General features: G+C 43.1%; 1 protein-coding gene across 5 annotated transcripts in view; it reads left to right on the top strand.

Moving 5' to 3' along the window:
* The window catches only part of LOC110488996 (ecto-NOX disulfide-thiol exchanger 2), a 309,872-nt gene that overhangs the window by 253,262 nt on the left and 31,950 nt on the right, over window positions 1–24,660 (top strand). For all 5 annotated transcript variants that reach the window (XM_036943153.1, XM_036943154.1, XM_036943151.1 and 2 more), the window contains 3 exons: window positions 6,184–6,417; window positions 15,050–15,262; window positions 21,203–21,309. In XM_036943153.1, coding sequence (XP_036799048.1) covers window positions 6,184–6,417; window positions 15,050–15,262; window positions 21,203–21,309 — 554 coding nt within the window. The remainder of the gene's footprint in view (window positions 1–6,183; window positions 6,418–15,049; window positions 15,263–21,202; window positions 21,310–24,660) is intronic.

The raw sequence follows: 24,660 nt of genomic DNA, 5'->3' as shown, positions 1-24,660 counted from the left end.
GTAGTTAGTCATCCAGTGCTAACCTCCAGTAGTTAGTAGTCCAGTGCTAACCTCCTAGAGGTAGTCCAGTACTAATCTCCAGTAGTTGGTAGTCCAGTGCTAACCTCCAGTAGTTAGTAGTCCAGTGCTAACCTCCAGTAGTTAGTAGTCCAGTGCTAACCTCCAGTAGTTAGTAGTCCAGTGCTAACCTCCAGTAGTTGGTAGTCCAGTGCTAACCTCCTAAAGGTAGTCCAGTGCTAACCTCCAGTAGTTAGTAGTCCAGTGCTAACCTCCAGTAGTTGGTAGTCCAGTGCTAACCCCCTAGAGGTAGTCCAGTGCTAACCTCCAGTAGTTAGTAGTCCAGTGCTAACCTCCAGTAGTTAGTAGTCCAGTGCTAACCCCCTTGAGGTAGTCCAGTGCTAACCTCCAGTAGTTAGTAGTCCAGTGCTAACCCTCTAGAGGTAGTCCAGTAGTTAGTAGTCCAGTGCTAACCCCCTAGAGGTAGTCCAGTTGTAATCTCCAGTGGTAGTCCAGTGGTAATCTCCAGTACTAATCCCCCGTCGTAATCTCTAGTCTTAATCTCCAGTACCAGTCCCACTAGTCATGTTGCACCAGGGTCTTTTTTTTTATCTCCTTTTCCATCAAAGCTCCAGACACATGCCATCTTAAATCTCTCTCTATATGCAAACTAGATACATATATCACAGCCCGACAAAGTACATTTAACACTGGCCTCTACAATAATATCCTATGCATTATTTATTGTGTGTGTGCGTGTCTGTGTGGTGCATATGTGTGTGCTTGTAGTGACTGTTTCTCATAAAACCAGTTTTAACTTTGTAAGTAGTCACACCAAATCTTCATTAATGAAATGTGTCCGGATTTAATTCTCAGGTCATTGTACTTTAGAAAAATATAAAACACAAAATATGTTGCTGTAGTTTGTCCATAAATCATAATGATTTATTACGTAAAAAGTGTCTGGGTACATGTCTCATTACCGTAAAAACTCCAATCAGTTTTTCGACAGAATGCATCGTGTAAGTAAAACTGTCTGCATTCTGTCTGCCCCCAGGGGGCAGGATGGAGTTTGGGAAAGCCTGATCTAGAGGAGTTGTCCTTAGATGAGCACAAGTTCATTCATTTGCTTTTATGCCTTCAGAATGAGGTTCTTATTCTCAAACACTCCCTTTACCCCACTTGACTTTCTCACATTATGGCAAAAAAATTATAATTGGGACAAAGTTAGAACTATTACCTTGCCAACATGGGGGCATGAATGGGCTTTAGTGATGTGGCCAATTGTTTACTGACTCCTTTTGTTTGCAGATTTAGCTAAGGGCTTCTCATTACCAAAATGGGAACCTTAATATCGGTAATGCTAATTCTAATGTATAGACAATGGGTGTTCTGTGCTGGTAACTTCAATTATTTACTAGGACCACTGCTTTTACTGGTTTGTATAGATGATTTGTAAAACAGTTCAATTGAGTACAGGCTTAACTGAATGAACAACATAGACAGATGCAGTGTGGAATTGTATTAAATAGTTTAGGGTATGGCAAGTGAGATAACATGGGTAAATTGACATGTAAATAGATCCCAAGGTTTAAATCCATTTGTTGACAGGAAAGTCATAATTGTATGAGTTAGCCCGTAGGTTAAACAGCAAGCGTGAGGAATGTGCGTTCTTGTGCCGCGCTTATAGGCTACAAGGTAAATAGGTGAATGACGTTCCACACATGGCAAATAAGAATGTGGAGAAGAACGAGACGCTATACTGATGATATGTTTGTTTTCATTCCCACTACGCCTGTATAATAGGAACCAGAGAGAATTATGTTATGCTGCTTAATGAAGTTAAACAACCATTCAGACCAGTCTTCCTGATTTGAACGTATTATTTGACAGGGTTTGTCAAGAAATATGGGGTGTTTAAACCCCATTTAACTTACTTTAAGCCACAATCTGCAATTTGAGCAAAAAGCAACCCTGCCACTTAAATTAGGATATGCCCCATTTTGACATGTGTACCTGTTTTAGCACTTACTTATACTGTTGTTTGATATCATAAGCCAGTTTTTGGTCCTTATCTCACATATTTAGATACTGTTGCTGTATATGACAACTGAAATGCTGAATTGTTTCAATGAGCACTTTGACTCATCTAGTAAGCTGTCTGATTCGGTGTCCTCTGTCTCTGTACAACCCTGTGTGGATGAACCAGTGAGAGCTGGTCAAACTTTTAGCTCTTTGCCATTCTCAGTGCAGGTGGTACATAAAGCCCTGAAATCCTTAGATCAGAGAAAGCCTGCAGGTCCTGATCTTTTGGATCCCTGCTTTTTAAATCTGGCAGCTGATTTCATAGCTGAACCACTTATATATCTGTTCAATCTAACCCTGGAATGTCATGAAAATCTGGAAATCAGCATTTGTCCTACCACTTTTAAAAGGGGGAGATCCAACACTTTTAAATAATTATAGGCCAATCTCAAAGCTGTCACCCCTGGTGAAAATACTTGAAACCCTTGTGAGTGAACAGCTAAAATAGTTTCTATTTACTAACTCTATTTTATCAATGTACCAATCGGGCTTCAGGAAGAAGCATAGCACAAACCATGATGGTTTTAAATTATATCACTGAAGCCCTTGATAAAAACAGCACTGTGTCTCACTTTTTATTGATCTCTCTAAGGCTTTTGATACAGTTGATCATGCTATACTAAGGCAGAGATTGTCAAGTGTAGGTCTTTCAGAGCATGCAGTTGCATGGTTTTCTAACTATCTGTCTGATATAACTGTGTACTCAATTTGATGGGCTTATGTCTGTTAAATTGTCTTTAATGGTGTGCCCCAATGCTCTGTACTTGGTCCTCTCTTATTCACTATTTATATAAATTATTTAGACAAAAATGTCCAAAATGCGCAACTTCATTTTTATGCTGATGATACTGTTATTTACTGTTGTGCCTCGTCTCTTACAAAAGCTTTCCAGAACTTGCAAACTGCTTTTTATACTGTTCAACACACATTGTGTCAATTGAAGCTTATCCTCAATACTGACAAAACTAAACTAATGGTGTTTTCTAAAGCAAGAAATAGACCTCTGACCTACTACCTGTCAGGGCAAGGATATTGAGGTTGTAACTTAATGTAAATAAATATATTGGAATTTTAATTGATGACGGCCTCTCTTTTAAATTGCATATTCAACAACTTACAAAAAAATGTAAGCAGAAATTGGGATTTTATTTTAGGAAAAAGGCCTGTTTTTCTTTTGAAGCCAGGAGGCGGCTAGTATCAGCTACATTTATGCCTTTACTAGACTATGGGAATATTTTATATATGAATGCTTCCACTCAGTGTTTGAGATCAATTGACACCCTTTACCATGGCACTTTGAGATTTATTTTAAACTACAAAACCCTTACGCACCACTGCACTTTGTATACCAGGGTTGGATAGCCTTCTCTAGTCACTCGTAGACTCAGTCACTGGTATACTTTTATTTACAAAGCCATTTTGGGTTTACTACCTTTTTATTTTGACATTTTTATTGTTCAGAAATGTGGTGGGTACTCTCTTCGTTCGCTGGACTTTATCCTGCTAACTGTTCCAAATGTCCGAACTGAATTTGGTAAAAGGGCTTTTATGTACTCTGCACCATCGTCTTGGAACGTCTTACAAAATACTTTTAAACTGGAAGAACTTGTCCCGATTGGTATTTTTAAATCACTGATGAATGATCTTGAGACTGATTCCCTGAACTGTCAATGTTTTTAATTAGCTGTTTTTGATGTTGTTATACTCTTGTGAATTCTATGGTTTTTACGAGATTACTTGTCGTTTTTCATGTTGTATTTTTGTAATGACTTGGTGCTGCCTATCTTGGCCAGGACGCTCTTGAAAAAGAGATTTTAAATCTCAATGAGCCCTTCCTGGTTAAATTAAAATAAAATTAAAATAAATACTTTTAAGCATTTGCCCATAGGATCCCATTCAATCCAGAAATACATCTAAATTACCTTACATCCACATCATAGTACACCAATATTACCTTTAAAGACATTTAAAGATAATTTATTGCTTAAAAAAATGAATAACTTTGTTTTTGCGCTTAAGTTCACTTTTGACTCTTGAAAATACATGAATGTAGTTACAGTACTATACTGAAATAAGGGATATTTTAGTCAATTGCATTAAGAGCAGTACTTTTAGTATTATGCAAGTCTGATGTATTGGGTTTCTGAATCTCTAGAGATCAGTACAGTTTTTCAATGGCAAACTATGCAACTCTCTGGGCAGGTGAGATTTTGTCCCAAAGACAACTGTTAATTCATGTTGACTCTAGTATTCCTTCCATTTATTATGTGCATTAGCGACTCTCAACAAAAAATACGCCTAGCCAAGTGATCAGTTCTTCTCCCTACAGTTTCTCTTCCCTTTCTCTTATAAAATGTTGTTCCGACCACTCCCATTAGGCCTACAGAAATATAATGTATCTGATGGGATACACAAACAAAACTGTAGACAAGCTACATTCCTTGCCAAATCACAACAGCTTTATCACAAATTCAAAATGGACTGGTTGATTAAAAGTAGGGAAGTATGTGTTCCAACCACGAGCTGCAGTTTTGGAATAATAGATGTGGCTCGTCTATTTCAGGCTTTTTTGTGAACTGCTGTAGTGTGCCATTTAGAAAAGGTTACAGCCACCATAAACCTCGGCAGGTTCCAGACTGAAATTTGCAACAAAACCATTGTTTTGATGAAGGCAAATAGTGTATGTATTAGTCTAGTCTATATCAACTGCAGTCATTTCTATAATCAGTACCTTTGTTCTCCAACTGTTGCTGGCGATGATGTGTGGTAAATAATTAGAAATATGCTCCGTATCCCCTCTTACAGCGTTGTTGCGTTAGGTAGGTCTATTTGTAAATAATGTTGGCTTCGTGGTGGTGATTGAGGCCTTCTGGTGGTAGTTTTGTGATAACTTTTGTGGAGAACATTTTTTTCTTAAAATGTACCATTCAATTTTATTTTAACATTAACCCACCTTAAAAATACATAATATCTTATCAATAAACACAATAATGATCAAATAAATAAGTACAGATCCTGTGAAAAATTACCCTTTTTGGGGGGGGGGGGGGGGGGGGGGGGGGGGGTCAAATGTGAGTTTTGTGAGACTGACCCGTGTGTGTAGCCGTCTCAAGTGACTTGGCTTAGCTATTCTCTTCAGTAACAATGGATAACTGTTCCATACATTATGTCCACCACCAGTCCCACAGACCACCATTCTAGTTAGTTTAGTAGTCCATCGGCCTAGTTGTCCAGCAGCACAGAGCTCTCCAGTCTCCCTATGAAATATTGAATCACATCTGTGAGCCTGAAGCAAAGAGCAGGCCGTGTTCGTGTGAGAGCGCCCGTTTTTACCTAGGGTAATTTGAGTGAATGAGCAGCGATGGAGAGGAGGAGGAGTGAAAGAGACTGAAGAGTGAGACAGCAGAAAGCAGGAGGGAGAGAAAGAGAAACAGAGAGGAGTGGGAGAGAGAGAGCGAGATACAGAGGAAAGATGAGCAGGAGAATGGAGAGATGTGTTTGCTTGGGTGTCACTAGAGGACCAATTAGTCTCCAAGTCTTCTCTATGAATTAGTTTAGAGAACAGAAAGGTGTTTACTTCAACCCCACAAAGCTACTTTAGCTGGGATGCAGCTGTGACAGGAACCAACAGATTAAAAAGAGGAGAGCCTCAGAGGGATGGGGAGCGATGGATGGACCGATCGTTTCAACCCAAATAGAGGATGTCAAGAGAGAGATGCAGGTGTCTGATAGAAAGTGGTTTGTGGGTATTTACGGCGCTTTATCGCTCTGCACCTGCCCGTTTAGCAGAGTGAAATGTCACTCGTGATGTTACCAATTGGTTCTAACGCTCTCTCCCCCCTCCTCTCTCTCTCCCCCCTCCCCCCCCCCCCCCCCCCCCCCCCCCCCCCCCTCCCTCTCTCCCCCCTCCTCTCTCTCTCCCCCCTTCTCTCTCTCTCCCCCCTCCCTCTCTCCCCCCTCCTCTCTCTCTCCCCCCTCCTCTCTCTCTCCCCCCTCCTTCTCTCCCCCCTCCTTCTCTCCCCCCTCCTTCTCTCCCCCTCTCTCTCCCCCTCCCCCCCCCCCCCCCCCCTCTCCCCTCAACCCCCTTTCCTCTCCCTCCAGGCTACCGTATGCGTCTGGGCTCCAGTACAGACAAGAAGGACACAGGGCGGCTCCATGTGGACTTTGCCCAGGCCAGAGACGACTTGTATGAGTGGGAGTGTCGTCAGCGCCTGTATGCCAGAGAGGAGAGACACCGCAGGAGGATGGAGGAGGACCGTTTCAGACCCCCCTCCCCTCCACCCATCGTCCATTACTCAGACCACGAGTGTAGCCTGCTGGGCGACAAGATCAAAGGTGGGGCTACACACACAGTACACACTCACACAAAATAGAGATATAGAAATGTTTACACATTCACACAAAATAGAGATATAGAAACGTTTACACACACAGACAACACACAGTACAGAGAGAGACGCAGAGAATAAAAACACACGGACACACACAGAATACAAAACGCACACATTATCAATGTGGTGGAAATTATACCTTTAACTAATGAGGAGAGGCTAAATCAATAATCAATCAAGGTATTACTTTTATTAAAAACCTATTATAATGAGGCTGGTTGACTCCGCCCACGCAGGTGAGATGGAGTGAAAGAATACAGAATCATTTATATAGTCAAGCTACCCCATGCAAGCATCTGCAAAACACGTGACCCTATGTGTGTGTGAGGGGAGACAACTGGGTGAAAAGGTTGCCTCAGTCTGTTGCAACTGAGTGAGAGCAACAGGGGCCAGAATGACAGGAAGTCAATCCAGACATACTTCCTCTAACAGTAGCTCTACAGTTCCCCAAAGTTGGGCAAGCAAGCGCTTTTGACTGTCGGGCCAGATGATGTATGGTTGTACTGGTCACGCACGCACGCGCACGTGTATCTTTGGCCCAGAAACAGGTTCCAGACAGAACAATAGCTCTGTTACTGGTGTGCAGGATATAACCTTTAGTCTGTCTCCGATCAAGAGGAACCAGTCAGTTACTGTCAATCTTGGCTGAGTGGCCAGACATCATGGGTCATTCTACACACAGTCAGGACAGGCCTCTATTAATGCACGCACACACTTTTCTATCCTATATATGTTAGTTTATATGACTATCTCAAACCCAAAGTCCAGGCTTAAACACAGATGTTTTAGTACACAAGCATTAGTAAGGTTTAACTTAGAAATGCTCTCACATCAAGCTGATCAACCGGTACACAATGTACAGTGTTCCACTGTGGTCCTCCTCTGGGTTTGATTTGGTTGACAAATCCTCCTAACACGGCAGAGCTTGATGTTGTCTATATGTCTGATGAATCTGTCTCTGGGTTTAAAGAAGCTGTAGACTCAAAAGCCCCATCTTCTCTGAGGCTTAAAGTGTGATTCTGTACTTTCTCAAAGGCAGATGAACTCATGGATACCATTTTTATGTTTCTGCGTGTATGAAGGAAGTTTGGTAGTTTCACGAGCCAATGCTAAGTACAAAAATGGCCCTTTAACCTGTTTGTGTGCATGCGTTCATGCTTGTGTATTTATATGCTTAAAGATAGAGTGTAAAGCATGTCCCCACTGCTGAAGGACATAAATATCCCTCCCACAACTTGTTCAACTTAGACTTCTGAATGTGAGGATTCCAGTGGAAAGAAGCTCAACATCATGTTTTGTGAATTAGGTTAGTAGACAGGTAGCCTCACTGCCATCTTAACCCAAACACCTTGAGACGTTCTCCATTAACTGCTACACAGAGCAGTGGCCAAGTAATGAATGTGGCTTCTCTACTTTCAGTTTAGCTGAGAAGCTGCTAGATATGAAAATGAGCTGCCAGGTGGTAGTTTTAGTAACCACACATCTCTTCAACACATTCTTGTGCTTTTACTGTATGTGGGTTTTGTGAATCTTAGGGACCTCCTCAAAATTATATATGATGATGTATAGATGCATTGAAAGATGTTTTTCACTGTGTCCCAAATGGCACCCAATCCCTATATAGTGCACTACTTTAAACTAGAGCCCTGATCAAAAGTAGTGCACTATATAGGGGAAAGGGTGCCTTTTTGGATGCAACTTCCATACAGCAGATAAACTCTCATTTTGTCCAGATGTTATATTTTATTGGGCCCTGGTCATTGTCAGATATTGTGTGTGTATTGATAATGGACCTGTAGTTGGTAGGGAGGACTAGTGACTGTGGAGAGCCTGGAAACCTATATCTTTCTATAGATACAGATGAACACCTCAGGGACCTCTGGTTATGACACCTTAGGGGCTTCACCTTAAATTAATCAAAAGCCCTCTCGATCTTAGTGTGTGAACATGTACACAGAGTGGGCAAAACATTAAGAACACCTATTTCCATACAATAGACTGACCAGGTGAATCAAATCAAAGTTTATTTGTCACGTGCGCCAAATACAACAGGTGTCTACACCTTACAGTGAAATGCTTACTTACAGGCTCTAACCAATAGTGCAAAAAAGGTATTAGGTGAACAATAGATACGTAAAGAAATAAAAACAACAGTAAAAAGACAGTGAAAAACAGTAGCGAGGCTACATACAGGCTACATACAGACACCGATTAGTCAGGCTGATTGAGGTAGTATGTTCATATAGATATGGTTAAAGTGACTATGCATGATTGAGGTAGTATGTTCATATAGATATGGTTAAAGTGACTATGCATATATGATGAACAGAGAGTAGCAGAAGCGTAAAGAGGTGAATCCAGGTGAAAGATTTGATCCCTTATTGATATCACTTGTTAAATCCACTTCAATCAGTGTAGATGACAGGGAGGAGACCAGGTTAAAGAACGATTAAGCCTTGAGACAATTGAGACATGGTTGTTTATGTGTGCCATTCAGTGGGTGAATGGGCAAGACAAAATATTGAAGTGCCTTTGAACAGGGTATGGCAGTAGGTGCCAGCCGCACCAGTTTGTGTCAAGAACAGCAACGCTGCTGGGTTTTTCACACTCAAATCAAATCAAATTTATTTATAAGCCCTTTGTACATCAGCTGATATCTCAAAGTGCTGTACAGAAACCCAGCCTAAAACCCCAAACTTCAAGCAATGCAGGTGTAGAACCACGGTGGCTAGGAAAACTCCCTAGAAAGGCCGAAACCTAGGAAGAAACCTAGAGAGGAACCAGGCTATGTGGGGTGGCCAGTCCTCTTCTGGCTGTGCCGGGTGGAGATTATAACAGAACATGGCCAAGATGTTCAAATGTTCATAAATGACCAGCATGGTCCAATAATAATAAGGCAGAACAGTTGAAACTGGAGCAGCAGCACGGCCAGGTGGACTGTGGACAGCAAGGAGTCATCATGCCAGGTAGTCCTGAGGCATGGTCCTAGGGCTCAGTTCTTCCGAGAGAGAGAAAGAGGGGATTAGAGAGAGCATACTTAAATTCACACAGGACACCGGATAGGACAGGAGAAGTACTCCAGATATAACAAACTGACCCTAGCCCCCCGACACAAACTACTGCAGCATAAATACTGGAGGCTGAGACAGGAGGGGTCAGGAGACACTGTGGCCCCATCTGATGATACCCCCGGACAGTGCCAAACAGGAAGGATATAACCCCACCCACTCAACCATTTGAGTGTATATCAAGAATGGTCCACCACCAAAAGGACATCCAGCCAACTTGACACAACTGTGGGAAGCATTGGGGTAAACATGGGCCAGCATCCCTGTGGAACACTTTTGACACCTTCAAATCACATGGTTAGCAGATGTTATTGTGAGTTTAGGGAAATGCTTGTGCTTCTAGTTCCGACAGTGCAGCGATATTTTACAAGTAATCTAACAATTCCACAACGACATAATACACACAAGTCTAAGTAAAGGAATGGAATAAGAATGTATAAATATCTGGAAGAGCAATGACCGAGCGGCAAAGGCAAGATGCAATAGATGGTATAAAATACAATATATACATATAAGATGAGTAATGCAAGATATATAAACATTATTATAGTGGCCAAGAATTTCAAGTATGGCTGTTAAACAGTCTGATGGCCTTGAGATGGAAGCTGTTTCTCCGTCACAGATTTGATGCACCTGTACTGACCTCGCCTTCTGGATGATAGCGGGGTGAACAGGCAGTGGCTCTGGTGGTTGTTGTCCTTGATTATCTTTTTGGCCTTCCTGTGACATTGGGTGCTGTAGGTGTCCTGGAGGGCAGGTAGTTTGCCCCCAGTGATGCGTTGTGTAGACCGCACTACACTCTGGAGAGCCCTGCAGTTGTGGGCGGTGCAGTTGCCGTACCAGGTGGTGATACAGTCCGGCAGGATGCTCTCAATTGTGCATCTGTGAAAGTTTGAGGGTTTTAGGTGACAAGCCAAATTTCTTCAGCCTCCTGTGGTTGAATAGGCGCTGTTGCGCCTTCTTCACCACACAATCTGTGGCTGGACCATTTCATTTTGTCCGTGATGTGTACTCCGAGGAACTTGAAACTTTCCATCTTTTCCACTACTGTCCCGTAGATGTGCATTGGGGGGTGCACCCTTTGCTGTTTCCTGAAGTCCACGATCGTCTCCTTTGTTTTGTTGACCTTGAGTGAGAGGTTGTTTTCCTGACGCCACACTCCGAGTGCCCTCAACTCCTCCCTATAGGCTGTCTCGTAGTTGTTGGTAATCAAGCCTGCTATTGTTGAGTTGGAGGCGTGCATGGCCACGCAGTCATGGGTGAACAGGGAGTACAGGAGGGGGCTGAGAACGCACCGTTGTGGGGCCCCAGTGTTGAGAATCAGCGAAGTGGAATGTTGTTTCCTACCCTCACCACCTGCGGGCGGCCAGTCAGGAAGTCCAGGACCCAATTGCACAGGGCGGAATTGAGAGCCAGTGCCTCAAGCTTCATGATGAGTTTGGAGGGTACTATGGTATTGAATGCTGAGCTGTAGTCAATGAACAGCATTCTTACATAGGTATTCCTCTTGTCCAGATGGGATAGGGCAGTGTGAGGGCGATTGCATCATCTGTGGACCTATTGGGGCGGTACGCAAATTGAAGTGAGTCTAGGGTGACCGGTAAAGTGGAGGTGATATGATCCTTGACTAGTCTCTCAAAGCACTTCATGATGACAGAAGTGAGTGCTACGGGGCGGTAGTGATTTAGTTCAGTTACCTTTGCCTTCTTGGGTACAGGAACAATGGTGGCAATCTTGAAGCATGCGGGAACAGCAGACTGGGATAGGGAGAGATTGAATACGGCCGTAAACGCACCAGCCAGCTGGTCTGTGCATGCTCTGAGGACACGGCTAGGGATGTCTTGCGAGGGTTAACACGTTTAAATGTCTTTTAGAGTCCGTGCCCTGTTCTGAGGGCAAAAGGGGATGCAACTCAATATTAGGAAAGTGTTCCTAATGTTTTGTACACTCGGTGTATTTGGGTGATTGTGTGTGTTAGAGAGACCATAGAGAACAAAACCATCTTAGACGTTTCCACTTAATAACAGCACTTGCAATTGACCAGGGCAGGAATTTAATGAACTGACTAGTTGGAAAGGTGGCCACGTAACCGGTGTGTCTGAATTTCAAAGTATGTGGTGTCCATATCCAACAGAGCTTTCAACCGCAAGGGGGCCTTGCGTTTGCACTGCGTAACATCCGGCGCAACATAACGGATTGCTTATGAGTAATGTGAACGAGGACATCACCAGTGTCATTAACAATGAAAGTCAATAACACTCGTCTCTTCACATCTCCTTATCAGTCTACAACCCAAAACATGAATAATGCAAAACAACCACTGTTGTTCATACAAAGGCATTTGAAACATGATATTCACATCGCTACCATCCACTGCCCTCTAGTTAACATGCAGAGCAGACCTGGAGGAGAGCCAGAGCCTGTGGTGCCATTTAGAATACATTTTCGGGATTTTATTAAAGATATCACTATTTTCTCTCCTCCCTCTCCTTTCCTATCCTCCCTCCGTTTATCTCCTCTACTGCTATCAGCTTTGGGCTGAATGAATGAACTTGTTTCTCTAATGAGCTATGATGAAGGGGATGGCTGCCATCTTGTCGGCTCCTAACCAACAATGCTATTTTAGTTTTTTCACATTGTTCGTAACTTGTTTTGTGCATAATGTTGCTGCTACCGTCTCTTATGACCGAAAAGAGCTTCTGGACATCAGAACTGCGATTACTCAACTCAGATTAGACAGATTAGCTAACATTAAATCGCTGGAAAATAAATGGGGCGAACTGAAAACACGTATATCCGACCAATGGGACAGTCAAAACTGTAATATCTTATGTTTCACCAAGTCGTGGCTGAACGATGACATTAAGAACATAGAGCTGGTGGGTTTTACACTCTATCGGCAGGCAGCCTCTGGTAAGACACGGGGCGGGGGCCTATGCATATATGTAAACAGCTTGTACACAATACCTAAGGAATTCTCGGTTTTGCTCACCTGAGGTAGGGTATCTTATGATAAGCTGTAGACCAAACGATCTACCTACAGTTTTCATCTGTATTTTTCGTAGCTGTCTACATACCACCACAGACCGATGCTGGCACTAAGACCGCACTCAATGAGCTGGATAAGGCCATAAGCAAACAGGAAAACACTCATCCAGAGGCAGCGCTCCTAGTGGCCGGGGACTTTAATGCAGGGAAACTTACATCCGTTTTACCTACTTTCTATCAGCATGTTAAATGTGCAACCAGAGGGAAAGGAACTCTGGACCACCTATACCCCACACACAGAGATGCGTACAAAGCTTGCCCTCACCCTCCATTTGGCAAATCTGACCGTAATTATATCCTCCTGATAACTGCTTACAAGCAAAAAGTTAAGCAGGAAGCACCAGTGACTCAGTCTATTAAAAAAAGTGTCAGATAAAGCAGATGCTAAGTTACAGGACTGTTTTGCTAACACAGACTGGAATATGTTTCCAGGATTCTTCCGATGGCATTGAGGAGTACCCCACATCAGTCACTGGTTTAATCAAAAAGTGCATCGAGGACGTCATCCCCACAGTGACTGTACGTACATACCCCAACCAGAAACCATCGATTACAAGTAACATTCGCGCTAAGCTAAAGGTTTGAGCTGCCGCTTTCAAGGAGTGGGACTCTAACCCGGAAGCTTATAAGAAATTCCGCTATGCCCTCCGATGAACCATCAAACAGGCAAAGCCTCAATACAGGACTAAGCGCTTGAAACTATTACAGACTACAAAGGGAAGCACGGCCGAGAGCTGCCCATTGACACGAGCCTACCAGACGAGCTAAATAACTTCTATGCCTGGTTCGAGGCAAGAAACACTGAAACATGCATGTGAGCATCAGCTGTTCCAGATGACTGTGATCACGCTCTCCGCAGCCGATGTAAGACCTTTAAACTGGTCAACATTCACAAGGCCGCAGGGCCAGACGGATTATGTGTACTCCGGACGTGTACTCCGAGCATCCGCTGACAAACTGGCAAGTGTCTTCACTGACATTTTCAACCTCTCCCGGTCTGAGTCTGTAATACCAACATGTTTCAAGCAGACCACCGTAGTCCCTATGTCCAAGAACACTAAGGTAACCTACCTAAATGACTACCGACCCGTAGCACTCACGTCTGTAGCCATGTAATGCTTTGAAAAGTTGGTCATGGCTTACATTAACACCATTATCCCAGAAACCCTACATCCAATTAGCATACCGCACCAACATATCCACAGATTGTGCAATCTCTATTGCACTCGACACTTTCACACCTGGACAAAAGGAACACCTATGTGAGAATGCTACAGCTCAGGGTTCAACACCATTGTGCCCTCAGCTCATCACTAATCTAAGGGTAGGTAACAATACATTCACCACGCTGATCCTCAACACAGGGGCCCCTCGGGTGTGTGCTCAGTCCCCTCCTGTACTCCCCTGGGAATAAACACCTCCCTCTGCAACTGGATCCTGGACTTCCTGACAACCTCCCCCAGGTGGTAAGGGTAGGTAACAATACATCCACCACGCTGATCCTCAACACAGGGGCCCCTCGGGTGTGTGCTCAGTCCCCTCCTGTACTCCCTGTTTACTCATAACTGCACAGCCAGGCACGACTCCAACACCATCAATAAGTTTGCTGATGACACAACAGTGGTATGCCTGATCACCGACAATGATGAGACAGCCTATAGGGAGGAGGTCAGAGACCTGACCGTGTGGTGCAAGGACAACAGCCTCTCCCTCAGCGTGATCAAGACAAAGGAGATGATTGTGGACTGCAGGAAAAGGAGGACAGAGCACGCCCCCATTCTTGTCGACGGGGCTGTAATGGAGCAGGTTGAGAGCTTCAAGTTCCTTGGCGTCCACATCACCAACAAGCTAACAAGGTCCAAGACAGTCGTGAAGCGGGCATGACAAAACCTATTCCCCCTCAGGAGACTGAAAAGATTTGGCATGCGTCCTCAAAAGATTAACAAGACATTTGTGAAGTGGTTGAAAAATGAGTTTTAATGACTCCAACATAAGTGTATGTAAATGGCACATTGACTCTGTACCGGTACCCCGTTTATGTAGCTTCGCTATTGTTATTTACTGCTGCTCTTTAATTTGATATTCTTATCTCTTTCTTTCTTAAAACTGCGTTGTCAGTTAATGTCTACTAAGTAAGCATTTTACTGTTGTGTTCGGCGCATGTGACAAATACAATTTGATTTGAAATGAGTTGTTCGCCAAAATGTGTGACTTTCTGCTTCTGCCATTTCTGTATCGCCTTTCCTCTCAGTTCTCCATCAGGCCATGATAAATAGGACAGAAGAACTTTCATACCATAGAGATCCTATTGAATTCATTGTTATTTCATTCATAAATGTATGTTCTAATTCCTACCTATGTTTCAAACCATAAATGCATTTATTTTCGCCGCTAGTTGTAACCTTACCCCAAACAAACCACTGACCTTAACCTTAAGTCTTACCTTAACCCTCTCCTCAGATGAGGCAGCGTTTGCGGCGGCGGTGCACGTGCTGCTGACCTGGGTGGAACGCGGTGAGGTGAACCGTCGTAACGCCAACAACTTCTACTCAATGATCCAGTCGTCCAACAGCCACATCCGCCAGCTGATGAGTCAGAAGGCCGCCCACGAGAAGGAGTTGGAGGTGGCCAAGGACAAGTTCAAGACCGCCCTGTCTGGCATCCTGGCACAATGTGAGTACACACCAGGCTGACACACACACAGGACCCACAACAGGGTAAGGGTCAACATAAAACCACTTGTGGCATTCCCTTTGAAGCAACGTCACATTGTCCCTCTAAACGTTCTCAACCCTCAAGTGATTTTCATGTCACAAGTTCACAAGTTCCAGGTCAGTGCTCCATACATGATGGATCAAATACCCAGGGACATGGAACAGAGATGGTCTTTTCTGCAAACACACTCACACGCATGCATGGCTGCACACAAACAGAGGATAGCACTTCTGAAGACCCACTCTATGGGATAACTCTTTGTAGGAGTAGATTTGGGGCAGTTTGCCTTGTAAAGGCCAGTGATGGCAGCAATAACATTGAACAGGTTATTTAGGGAGCTGTTAGCTACCTCTCTTAGACCATCATCATTAGGCCCAGAGTGGCCACTTTTCTCTCTCCATTTCCCATCTATCTTCTCTTTCTTCCTGTCTCTGTCTCTCATAGTAATTAACACCTGTCTGAGGAGAGCAACTGTCAGCCGATTCACTAATGAGGCTTTTAGGTACTGGTGCTGATCTCACTGTAGACCCCTGTAAAGCTGACCCTGCATCAGTCAGAACTATTAGACTACCAGGGTCTGCCAGAGACATCCACATAGTACCAGGGTCTGCCAGAGACATTCACATAGTACCAGGGTCTGCCAGAGACATTCACATAGTACCAGGGTCTGCCAGAGACATTCACATAGTACCAGGGTCTGCCAGAGACATTCACATAGTACCAGGGTCTGCCATAGACATTCACATAGTACCAGGGTCTGCCATAGACATTCACATAGTACCAGGGTCTGCCATAGACATTCACATAGTACCAGGGTCTGCCAGAGACATTCACATAGTACCAGGGTCTGCCATAGACATTCACATAGTACCAGGGTCTGCCAGAGACATTCACATAGTACCAGGGTCTGCCATAGACATTCACATAGTACCAGGGTCTGCCATAGACATTCACATAGTATCAGGGTCTGCCATAGACATTCACATAGTACCAGGGTCTGCCATAGACATTCACATAGTACCAGGGTCTGCCATAGACATTCACATAGTACCAGGGTCTGCCAGAGACATTCACATAGTACCAGGGTCTGCCATAGACATTCACATAGTACCAGGGTCTGCCAGAGACATTCACATAGTACCAGGGTCTGCCAGAGACATTCACATAATATCATCCACAAAGTCCCAGTGCATATCCCATTCCTATTCCCATGTTGAGTTCCAACTAGGGAACTCCTGTGTCATGTTGCCTCTCTGTTTAGCTTGAGGCCGGAAATACCCAGGGGCATGTTGGTAGTCTACAGACGTAACTCTTGTCTGTCAGCTTTTCAGCTTTACCTCCTGTTCATTTTTCCAAAGGGAAAATACATAGTTTTATTAACCTGCTTCAACTTGTGCTGTGACAGCCTCTCTGTATCTCACAGCTGTGACGTGCCTGACACTAAGAATCAAGATATAACACAGCTGTCATATACTCACATACACCTGTGGGGAATAGAGAGATAAACGTCTGAGGTTGCAGGAAACCTGTGATGGGTGGCGCTACCTTGCAAAAGGACAATTTGAAGTCACTCAAGTGATAATTGAATGGCAATGACCTATCATTGGGCCTTTGTGAAATATTGATAGCATATACAGTAACTTTTTATGTACTAAGTACTCTTTTTATTGTAGGATTCATGAAAACTCAGCTTCAATGACACTTGAATATGATTGATGCTAGGGCTGTTGCGGTGACCGTATTATCGCCACACCAGCGGTCACAAGTCGTGAAGGCAGTCAAATGCCCCGTGATTGTTTAGTCACGGTAATTAGGCTTCTCCAAGCTTCTGATGCTGCCGATGGTCCTTAGTAGCCTACCAAACTTGCTAACTGCCTGGTACTCAGCACTCTATTGTTCCACTAATCACTCTGACATCAATGTAATTGAAAATCTAATCAAACACTTCATGAGAGCCCATGAGCTCATGTTGTGCAACATTTCTATAGGCTATGCAATTGAGTGAGAATACAGAGTGATTTCCTCTATTAAAAAGAGGATCCCATCAGCTTTCTATAGGCTAGGCCTACTATATTTCTCAACTTTCCTAATATTAAGCACATTGCTTATCTTTACAACAGGACAGTGGTGGAAAAAGTATCCAATTGTCATACTTCAGGACAAGTGCAGATGGCTTAATAGAAAATGAAAAAAATTTAAGTCACCCAGTAAATTCTACTTGAGTAAAAGTATTTGGTTTAAAATACACTTTATCAAAAGTAAGTGGAATTGTTGAAATATACTTTAGTATCAAAAGTAAAATAATAAATCATATCATCCTTATATTAAGCAAACCAGACGGCACCATTTTCTTGTTTTTTAAATTTACGGATAGCCAGAGGCGCACTCCAACATTCAGACATAATTTACAAAGGAATTGTGTGTTTATTGAGTCCACCAGATCAGAGGCAGTAGGGATGACCAGGGATGTTCTGTTGATAAGTGCGTGAATTGGACCACTTTTCTGTCCTGCTAAGAAAACGTAAGGAGTACTTTTGGGTGTCAAGGAAAATGTATGGAATAAAAGGTATAGTAGTTTCTTAAGGAATGTAGTGACGTAAAAGTAGTCAAATATAAATAGTAAAGTACATATACCCCCCAAAAAAGCGACTTAAGTACTTTAAAGTATTTTTACTTAAGTACTTTACAAATAGCCTAATATTTCATGAACATTTTAAGATAAACACGTGATGGAGAGCCTTGCGAGTACGCAGCACTCGGGTAGAAGGGCACAACGCAGCACTCCGGGCCAAGGGCAGAACAGCCACTGGCCGCAAAAGGCATAGATTTTTTTAGGGTGCATTACGGCCACACAAAGGGGATGCCGCCGTGAAATTTGAGGCATTATTAAGTGCTTGTCAAATTGTGAATGAGAGACTGATGAAGTGTGTACATCCTGCGCAAAAAAAGAAAGCAGAGCTCATGCCTTTCAAGCGACTCAAATCATCATTAGTCGCATCATGCAGCCTTACAATGTATTACAAATCTAAACATGTAGCCCAACGTTTGTAGAACTAAAGTTACATTAATAACTCTAAATTAAGCATATAGGAGTACCTATTTATTTTGTTCAACGCTCAACACAGAATAGCAGCATGTGGCACTCCCTCAAATCATTTGGAGAAAATATCCTTTCTATTATATTCAGCTTTGTTCAATTGTCTTAAGTTTAAGGTCAGCGTATTATAAAATATAAAATAATGCCACAGAATTCTAAGCAAATCTTGTCTGCTAAATGAAGTAGTGTAGCCCACAGCCATTTGGCATAGCCAGATCTAACATAAGGACAACTCATAATATTCTATTCTGTTTTTCTGAAATAGACTTATTGTGAAGGTGTAGGCTATATTACATAGATGTATTAGTCTTTTTAAAAGTACATGTTCCAAAGATATGCATTTGTGGCTTGTAGGTTATGTGTGGAAACCAGGAGATGCTGAATGTGTTTGTTAATTAACGGTCAATTACTGTGAGACCAACCAGTTATTTGCTTGACAATCACTGGCTGACAATATTTTGTGACCCTAATTAACACCAACATAATCGCCAGACAGACGGACACAACAAATGCCACAGATAACACACACAACAAAGAAACACCTATGATTGAACAACTCTTTAACCACTTGATACACTTGCTATTGTATACATCTTGTGTGTTGAACTAGTATTTAGGATCAATGTTTTTTGATGATACAGAAGGTAAGTTTGTTTTTGGCCCCATAAGAACAGTATATTGGGCTGTATGTAGAAATAGTCCACTGTGATAGGTTCCCCAATGGTTGTGTTACCTGGTTAAAGCACCAGTTAGAGGTTAGCTCCCCACAAACTCCTCTGGTTAACTTTAGGCTGTATTGGTCTGTGGACAGCTCATCTGAAGGAACCCACTCAGCCATAGAATCAAAGTAAGTAACACCTCTCTACATGAAAACAACTGGAACTGAAGGAAGAAATTAATTCAGTCATATTGATGATTGAAAAGCCAAAAGGGGATATGTAGAGCTGATCTGATTCACAACTGCCAGCATGCATGTATGAGTTCAGATATCTTTGGTGATACACCACTTACAGTAGTGTGCATACTAAGTACCATGTTAGTATGGATATTGGGATATACCACATAATCGGTTCCTGTTTATACAGTAATACAAATATTGGAAAGAGCAAAGTGGGTCTTCCCCCCCCCCCCACCCCCCTCTCTCGCTCTCCATCTCTCGCTCTGTTTATCGTTGTCTTTTAAAGGCCACCATCCTCCATCACAACAATCCACACAAACACTTAGTTGTATTCATGAGTTCGTTTTTCTCTGCAGTTCCACACATACAAATGTAAACACAGGGGTTGGTGTCCCGGGAGACAGGTTCACACTGTCGTTCTGTCAACTAAAGGTGTCCCGGGAGACAGGTTCACACTGTCGTTCTGTCAACTAAAGGTGTCCCGGGAGACAGGTTCACACTGTCGTTCTGTCAACAAAAGGTGTCCTGGGAGACAGGTTCACACTGTCGTTCTGTCAACAAAAGCCACATCCATATTTTCACAGGCTTTTTCTACATTATGAGTTGTTGAATAGTTTTATATCGCTGTGTTATGTGTGAGTACTCTGTCTGGACAATCTGTGATTATGTGATGCTGCATTATATCAACAGGTAGGTAAACGGGTCGTTCTGACGCACACACACACACACTAATTATGAGAAATGAAAAGTTAGCACAGTCTCACAATCTTTTGTCTATTGAATCCTTTCTCCCTGCTCTGGGTTCACACACACAGGTGTTTTGGTAACTAATCTGGGGGTGGTTAAGACGAGGTCTAGCTGTCAATCACAGGTGTGGTTAGGATGGAGTGATGAACAGAAGTGTGTTCCAGCAGCTCTCCTCCTCCAACCTTGAGCTCTGAATCATAGTTGCTCACCCTCTCACTCTTTCATAATCTCGCTCTTCTCTTCCTCAGGGATTAGACCACCCACCATCTCTCTCATCCCCAAGACTCTAGATTACCTCTTTCAAATCTGATTAGATTTCAGGGTCTTTATTATTGAGTGGTCGTTAGAGATACCTCCTCTCTAAAGATATACAGTGACACTGAGCTCAGCACTCCTATCTAACCCACAGTGAGGAGAGCCAAGTCGGTCCCAAATGGCACCCTGCTCCCTATATAGTGCACTACTGTACTTTAGACCAGAGCCCTATGGGCACTATATAGAGAATATGATCTAATTTGACACGCAGCCCCACTCTCAGATAGAAACAGGCTTTTCCTTCATTAGGTCTGAGCTCTACACTCTTTACACAAAGGCAGCCTTTGATTATGGCATTCCAAGCATCTGAGAGTCGATGAAGGTGAGATGTTGTGGTCATTAAAAACAGGAGATGTTTGAGAGGAAAAGAGGGTTTCAGTTAGAGGGAGATACTTTGATCTCTTTATAAGATGGCCTCTCTCTGTCATCACTCTTAGAGAATTCCCTTGTTCTACTGTCAGGCTCTCTTGAGAGTCTATGTCCCTGTGGAGGATAGGAGGAGGTGGTGTGTTTGTGTGTGCCTTCCCATTGTCTGGGGGGGTGAGAGGGGAGCAGGAGCCTGCTGGTTGCGGTCTGGTCCTCCTGTAGCTTTCAGCACCGTCTTGTGTTTTAGGACAGGTGCTCTGTGGTCACCTTGAGATATGGTGGGTTCCTTCTCCACCCCATCCCACCTCCCCCACTCTAGACACTGACCCAGAACAGACTGTACTATAGAGCAGAATAGAACATTGAAAACACATCAACATGAACATACAGTGAAGTGCCTTCCTACCTGATTCCACTTTCTCACTCCTCTGCTCCTTCCCACCCGCCCCCTCTCTCCCTGCATCCCCTGCCACAGTTGAGCAGATTGTGTCTGTATTCCACGCTGCTTCCAAACAAAAGGCATGGGACCATTTCTCCAAAGCTCAACGCAAGAACCTGGACATGTGGCGCAAGCAAGCAGAGGTTGGTCCTTTACTTTTTCTACAATTATTCACATCTTCTATTAATTTGGTGAAGTGCAGTATAGTCTACATATTATTGTGTCCTTTATGTGAACATTATGTGAGCATCCCCATCTCCAGTATTCCGGATTCTAACTACTTTTTATGGAATTCATGGTGTTGTCTTGGCAGGATGATTTGTGTTAAACAGTGTTAAAGTTAACACCAGCTTTAAAACTACACTCAGCATGATCCTAAAACGGACCTTAATATAAATGGGAAAAGGGAACCTTGTTGTATTCCTCTAGTAGTATCAAGGAACTGAGATGGTAGAACATCAACATTAAGTACTAGCCTAAGAGGTCAAGTAAATGCTATAGCTAGGCTGAATGCTAGGCTACACCCAGGCTCTCTACTTAGTTCAGTCCCAGAGTGGGTGCTCCGGTCAGGTCCAGGTCCCGGCCACTCCAGCCCGGCGAGTGCTCAGTCTCACTGCCAGAAACAGGTAACTCACCCTTTAAGTCAACCACAGTACCCTGGACTGGTCTCTGTGCAGATCACTTCATCATACATGTATACTCTCTATCTGTTATTACTGACTGTGCTTTCTTCCAATAGAGAACAAATAACCAACTTTTAGTTTTTGTTTGGTGTAAAATCGAGGTCATGCTCCATGTTGAGATACACAGGTATTAGCTAATGAAACCTGGCAAGATTTGTTCTCTATTTTGTTCAGTACTTCCTGTCCAACAACCGCTGCATTAATTACCTCAAACATGTTTTCCTCTTTAATGGAGGGTGCTCAAGTGTGGCGCTGCTGTCATTTTAAGGCCAAACGGGTAAGTTTGATCTGGGTACAAATCTCTGAGGGTGTTAGTGTGTAAAAAAGCAGATTTGGTATGTAATTAACTGAATAATCTCTGTATCATAGCAACACTGAAACAGTCACCATGGATCGCAGGCTGGAGATGGTTTATCTTTCCTTTGCAGAGCCTAGTGCTGGAGATAGATTACAAACTAGTGGAACACATTCATTATAAACTCTTCATGCAGTTTGCCTGTGAAAGGCATTCTGTAAAGTGAGAAGAATTTGTATTTGTACAGAGTCATATGAATGTGTAACTGATGGTATAAATTGTAATGTGTTGGTAGCTGTGTGTTTGGGTGTGTGTACATCGTGATGGACTCACTCTGAGATATAGCAGGTATGTTTGGTATTTCTTGATCTCAGACTAGGGACTCTTCTTCTCTAAAGGTAGGTGTGAGTTGGTGTGTGTAGACTAGTGACGTCACTCCTCACTAAGCAAAAATTACAACTAAAGCATAATTTATACCTTACGTACATACGCAATTAGCTACTCAAAATGGCGGTCTTGTGTCAAGTTTGTTATTGCAGGGTTGCTCACGTCTGCAAACAGGGCAGGCCAGCTCATTAGGCAGGATTAGGCGGCAGATTGACGAGCTGCATTTTCTGAGCTAAACTGACCAAGATGCACCAACAACAACACACAAAACCTTGTAATTCTGCCCCAAAACAATGACAATTTCTCACAACCAGTGGCATATGGGCTTTTTAGGTGAGCACTGATGCAGTGCCCACTTTGTCAAAGGCAGGGCAGCAAAATATGTTGCTTGTCCATTTCCAACACTCCTCTCCAGGGTGCTGTTGGAGAGACGTATTGCTGCGGCGCTCCACCAACGTTCTGTCAAAAAAAACCTATCTAACATAAATTGTGTAGCACATAAAGCCAGAGTAAAACATGAGCCATTCACAATAATTAAAGCATAATGTCAAGAAAAATTAGGCCATTACATCACTTTTTATCATTACTGCATTTCAGAGCCATGAAAAATGAGGGAATGGACTTAAATGGGTGGTTTAGCCTACGCGCAAATGCGTGGACCAAACCGAATGGATGGAAGGGTATTCGTAAAATCGCCGACACTGTAGACTACACCCTAGTGAGCACAGACCGACGCAGATGTCTTTTTGGCGTCTTGTTTTGGTCCTTTCTTTTTCGGGGTGTTTTGCAAACGGTGGGCGTACCACATGGATGGGTATTTCTAACATTTTATTTCAGGCGACACTGTAGGTTCCACCTCAGTAAGCACGTGCCGATGCCTTTTGGACCGGCCTTGATTTCCACATCCACGGGATGTTGGTTTTTAGTCCTGTCGGACCAAATCTGAATCAATCATAGACGTCTATGTTTGGTTCAGATTTGATGTGGTTCGGACCGGCCTTGATTTCAATGTCCACGGACATTCAGAACCTAAAATTAACCTGATTTCAACGATCAGAAAATACGTATTTTCTACAGTCGAAGTCATCTCTGTGGTCAGCAGGACCAATCTGACTCTTAGACCTTAATATATTCTTTAGAGGAAAATTAGCGCACTCTTATTGACAGGGAGTTTATTTATAGGGGCCAGTATTATAGAAGGACAGTCTTCCAATGCACAAAGACTGCTGCAACGTGTCCCTCTGCTGTCATACAGGATAATAGTAGTGCAGGTAATGCAGGGAAGCAACATATTTCCAACATTTCCCCCCAAATTCCTAGGTTTTCCAGAAATCCTGGTTATGAAGGTTTCCCGATTTCCTGCTTATTCCATCCTGATTCCAAAAATCTTCCAACTAGGATTTCTTGAAAACCTTGGAATTTTGCAACCCTACAGCAGTATCTTTCTTGACGGGTCTCTTCTGTAGTCATCAGACAGAATGCACAGAACAGCAGGACTGAAAGACTGCAGGGGTTTCACTATCTGTCTGACACATAATCACAACACCCATCTTCTACCATCCATCCTTTCATTTATCCATTTACCTGTTCTAATCCATCAATCCATCCATTTGGCCATCTAGCCATCAACCCTAAGAACACATCCATCCATCTCAGGCTGCATCCCTCTGGTAAAAAGTAGTGCACTATATAGAGAATAGCATGCCATTTGTGTTGCAGTCAGTTTTTCTACGCATTGCACAGACACATTAACTTTTAATAAAATAGATTTCTATTGGTTGCGTACACATTTTGCCGACATTATCGCAGGTGCAGTGAAATGCTTATGGTTCTAGCTCCAACAGTGTTGTAACACCTAACAATACACACAAATCCCAAGAAGAAAATAATTAAGAAATATCAGAACGAGCAAAGCATATAATGGTGCGTATGGACAGTATACAGTATGAATAGAAAAGGTGTGTACACAAGCAAGAAATACCATAAACAACCTTCAGCTCCAGTCCACTGTGATTAAGGAAATGGACCTTGATAATAGTCCTGGACTGGCTAGACACCAGGGGGGATAGATGGAATAACCGAGGGCTAACTAGAGAATACAAACTCCATCTCCACTATACACCAGGGGG

The sequence above is a fragment of the Oncorhynchus mykiss genome, chromosome 14, assembly GCF_013265735.2.
Source record: "Oncorhynchus mykiss isolate Arlee chromosome 14, USDA_OmykA_1.1, whole genome shotgun sequence".
In the NCBI taxonomy this organism is placed as follows: Eukaryota; Metazoa; Chordata; class Actinopteri; order Salmoniformes; family Salmonidae; genus Oncorhynchus; species Oncorhynchus mykiss.
This window is presented reverse-complemented; position numbering and strand designations above follow the sequence as displayed.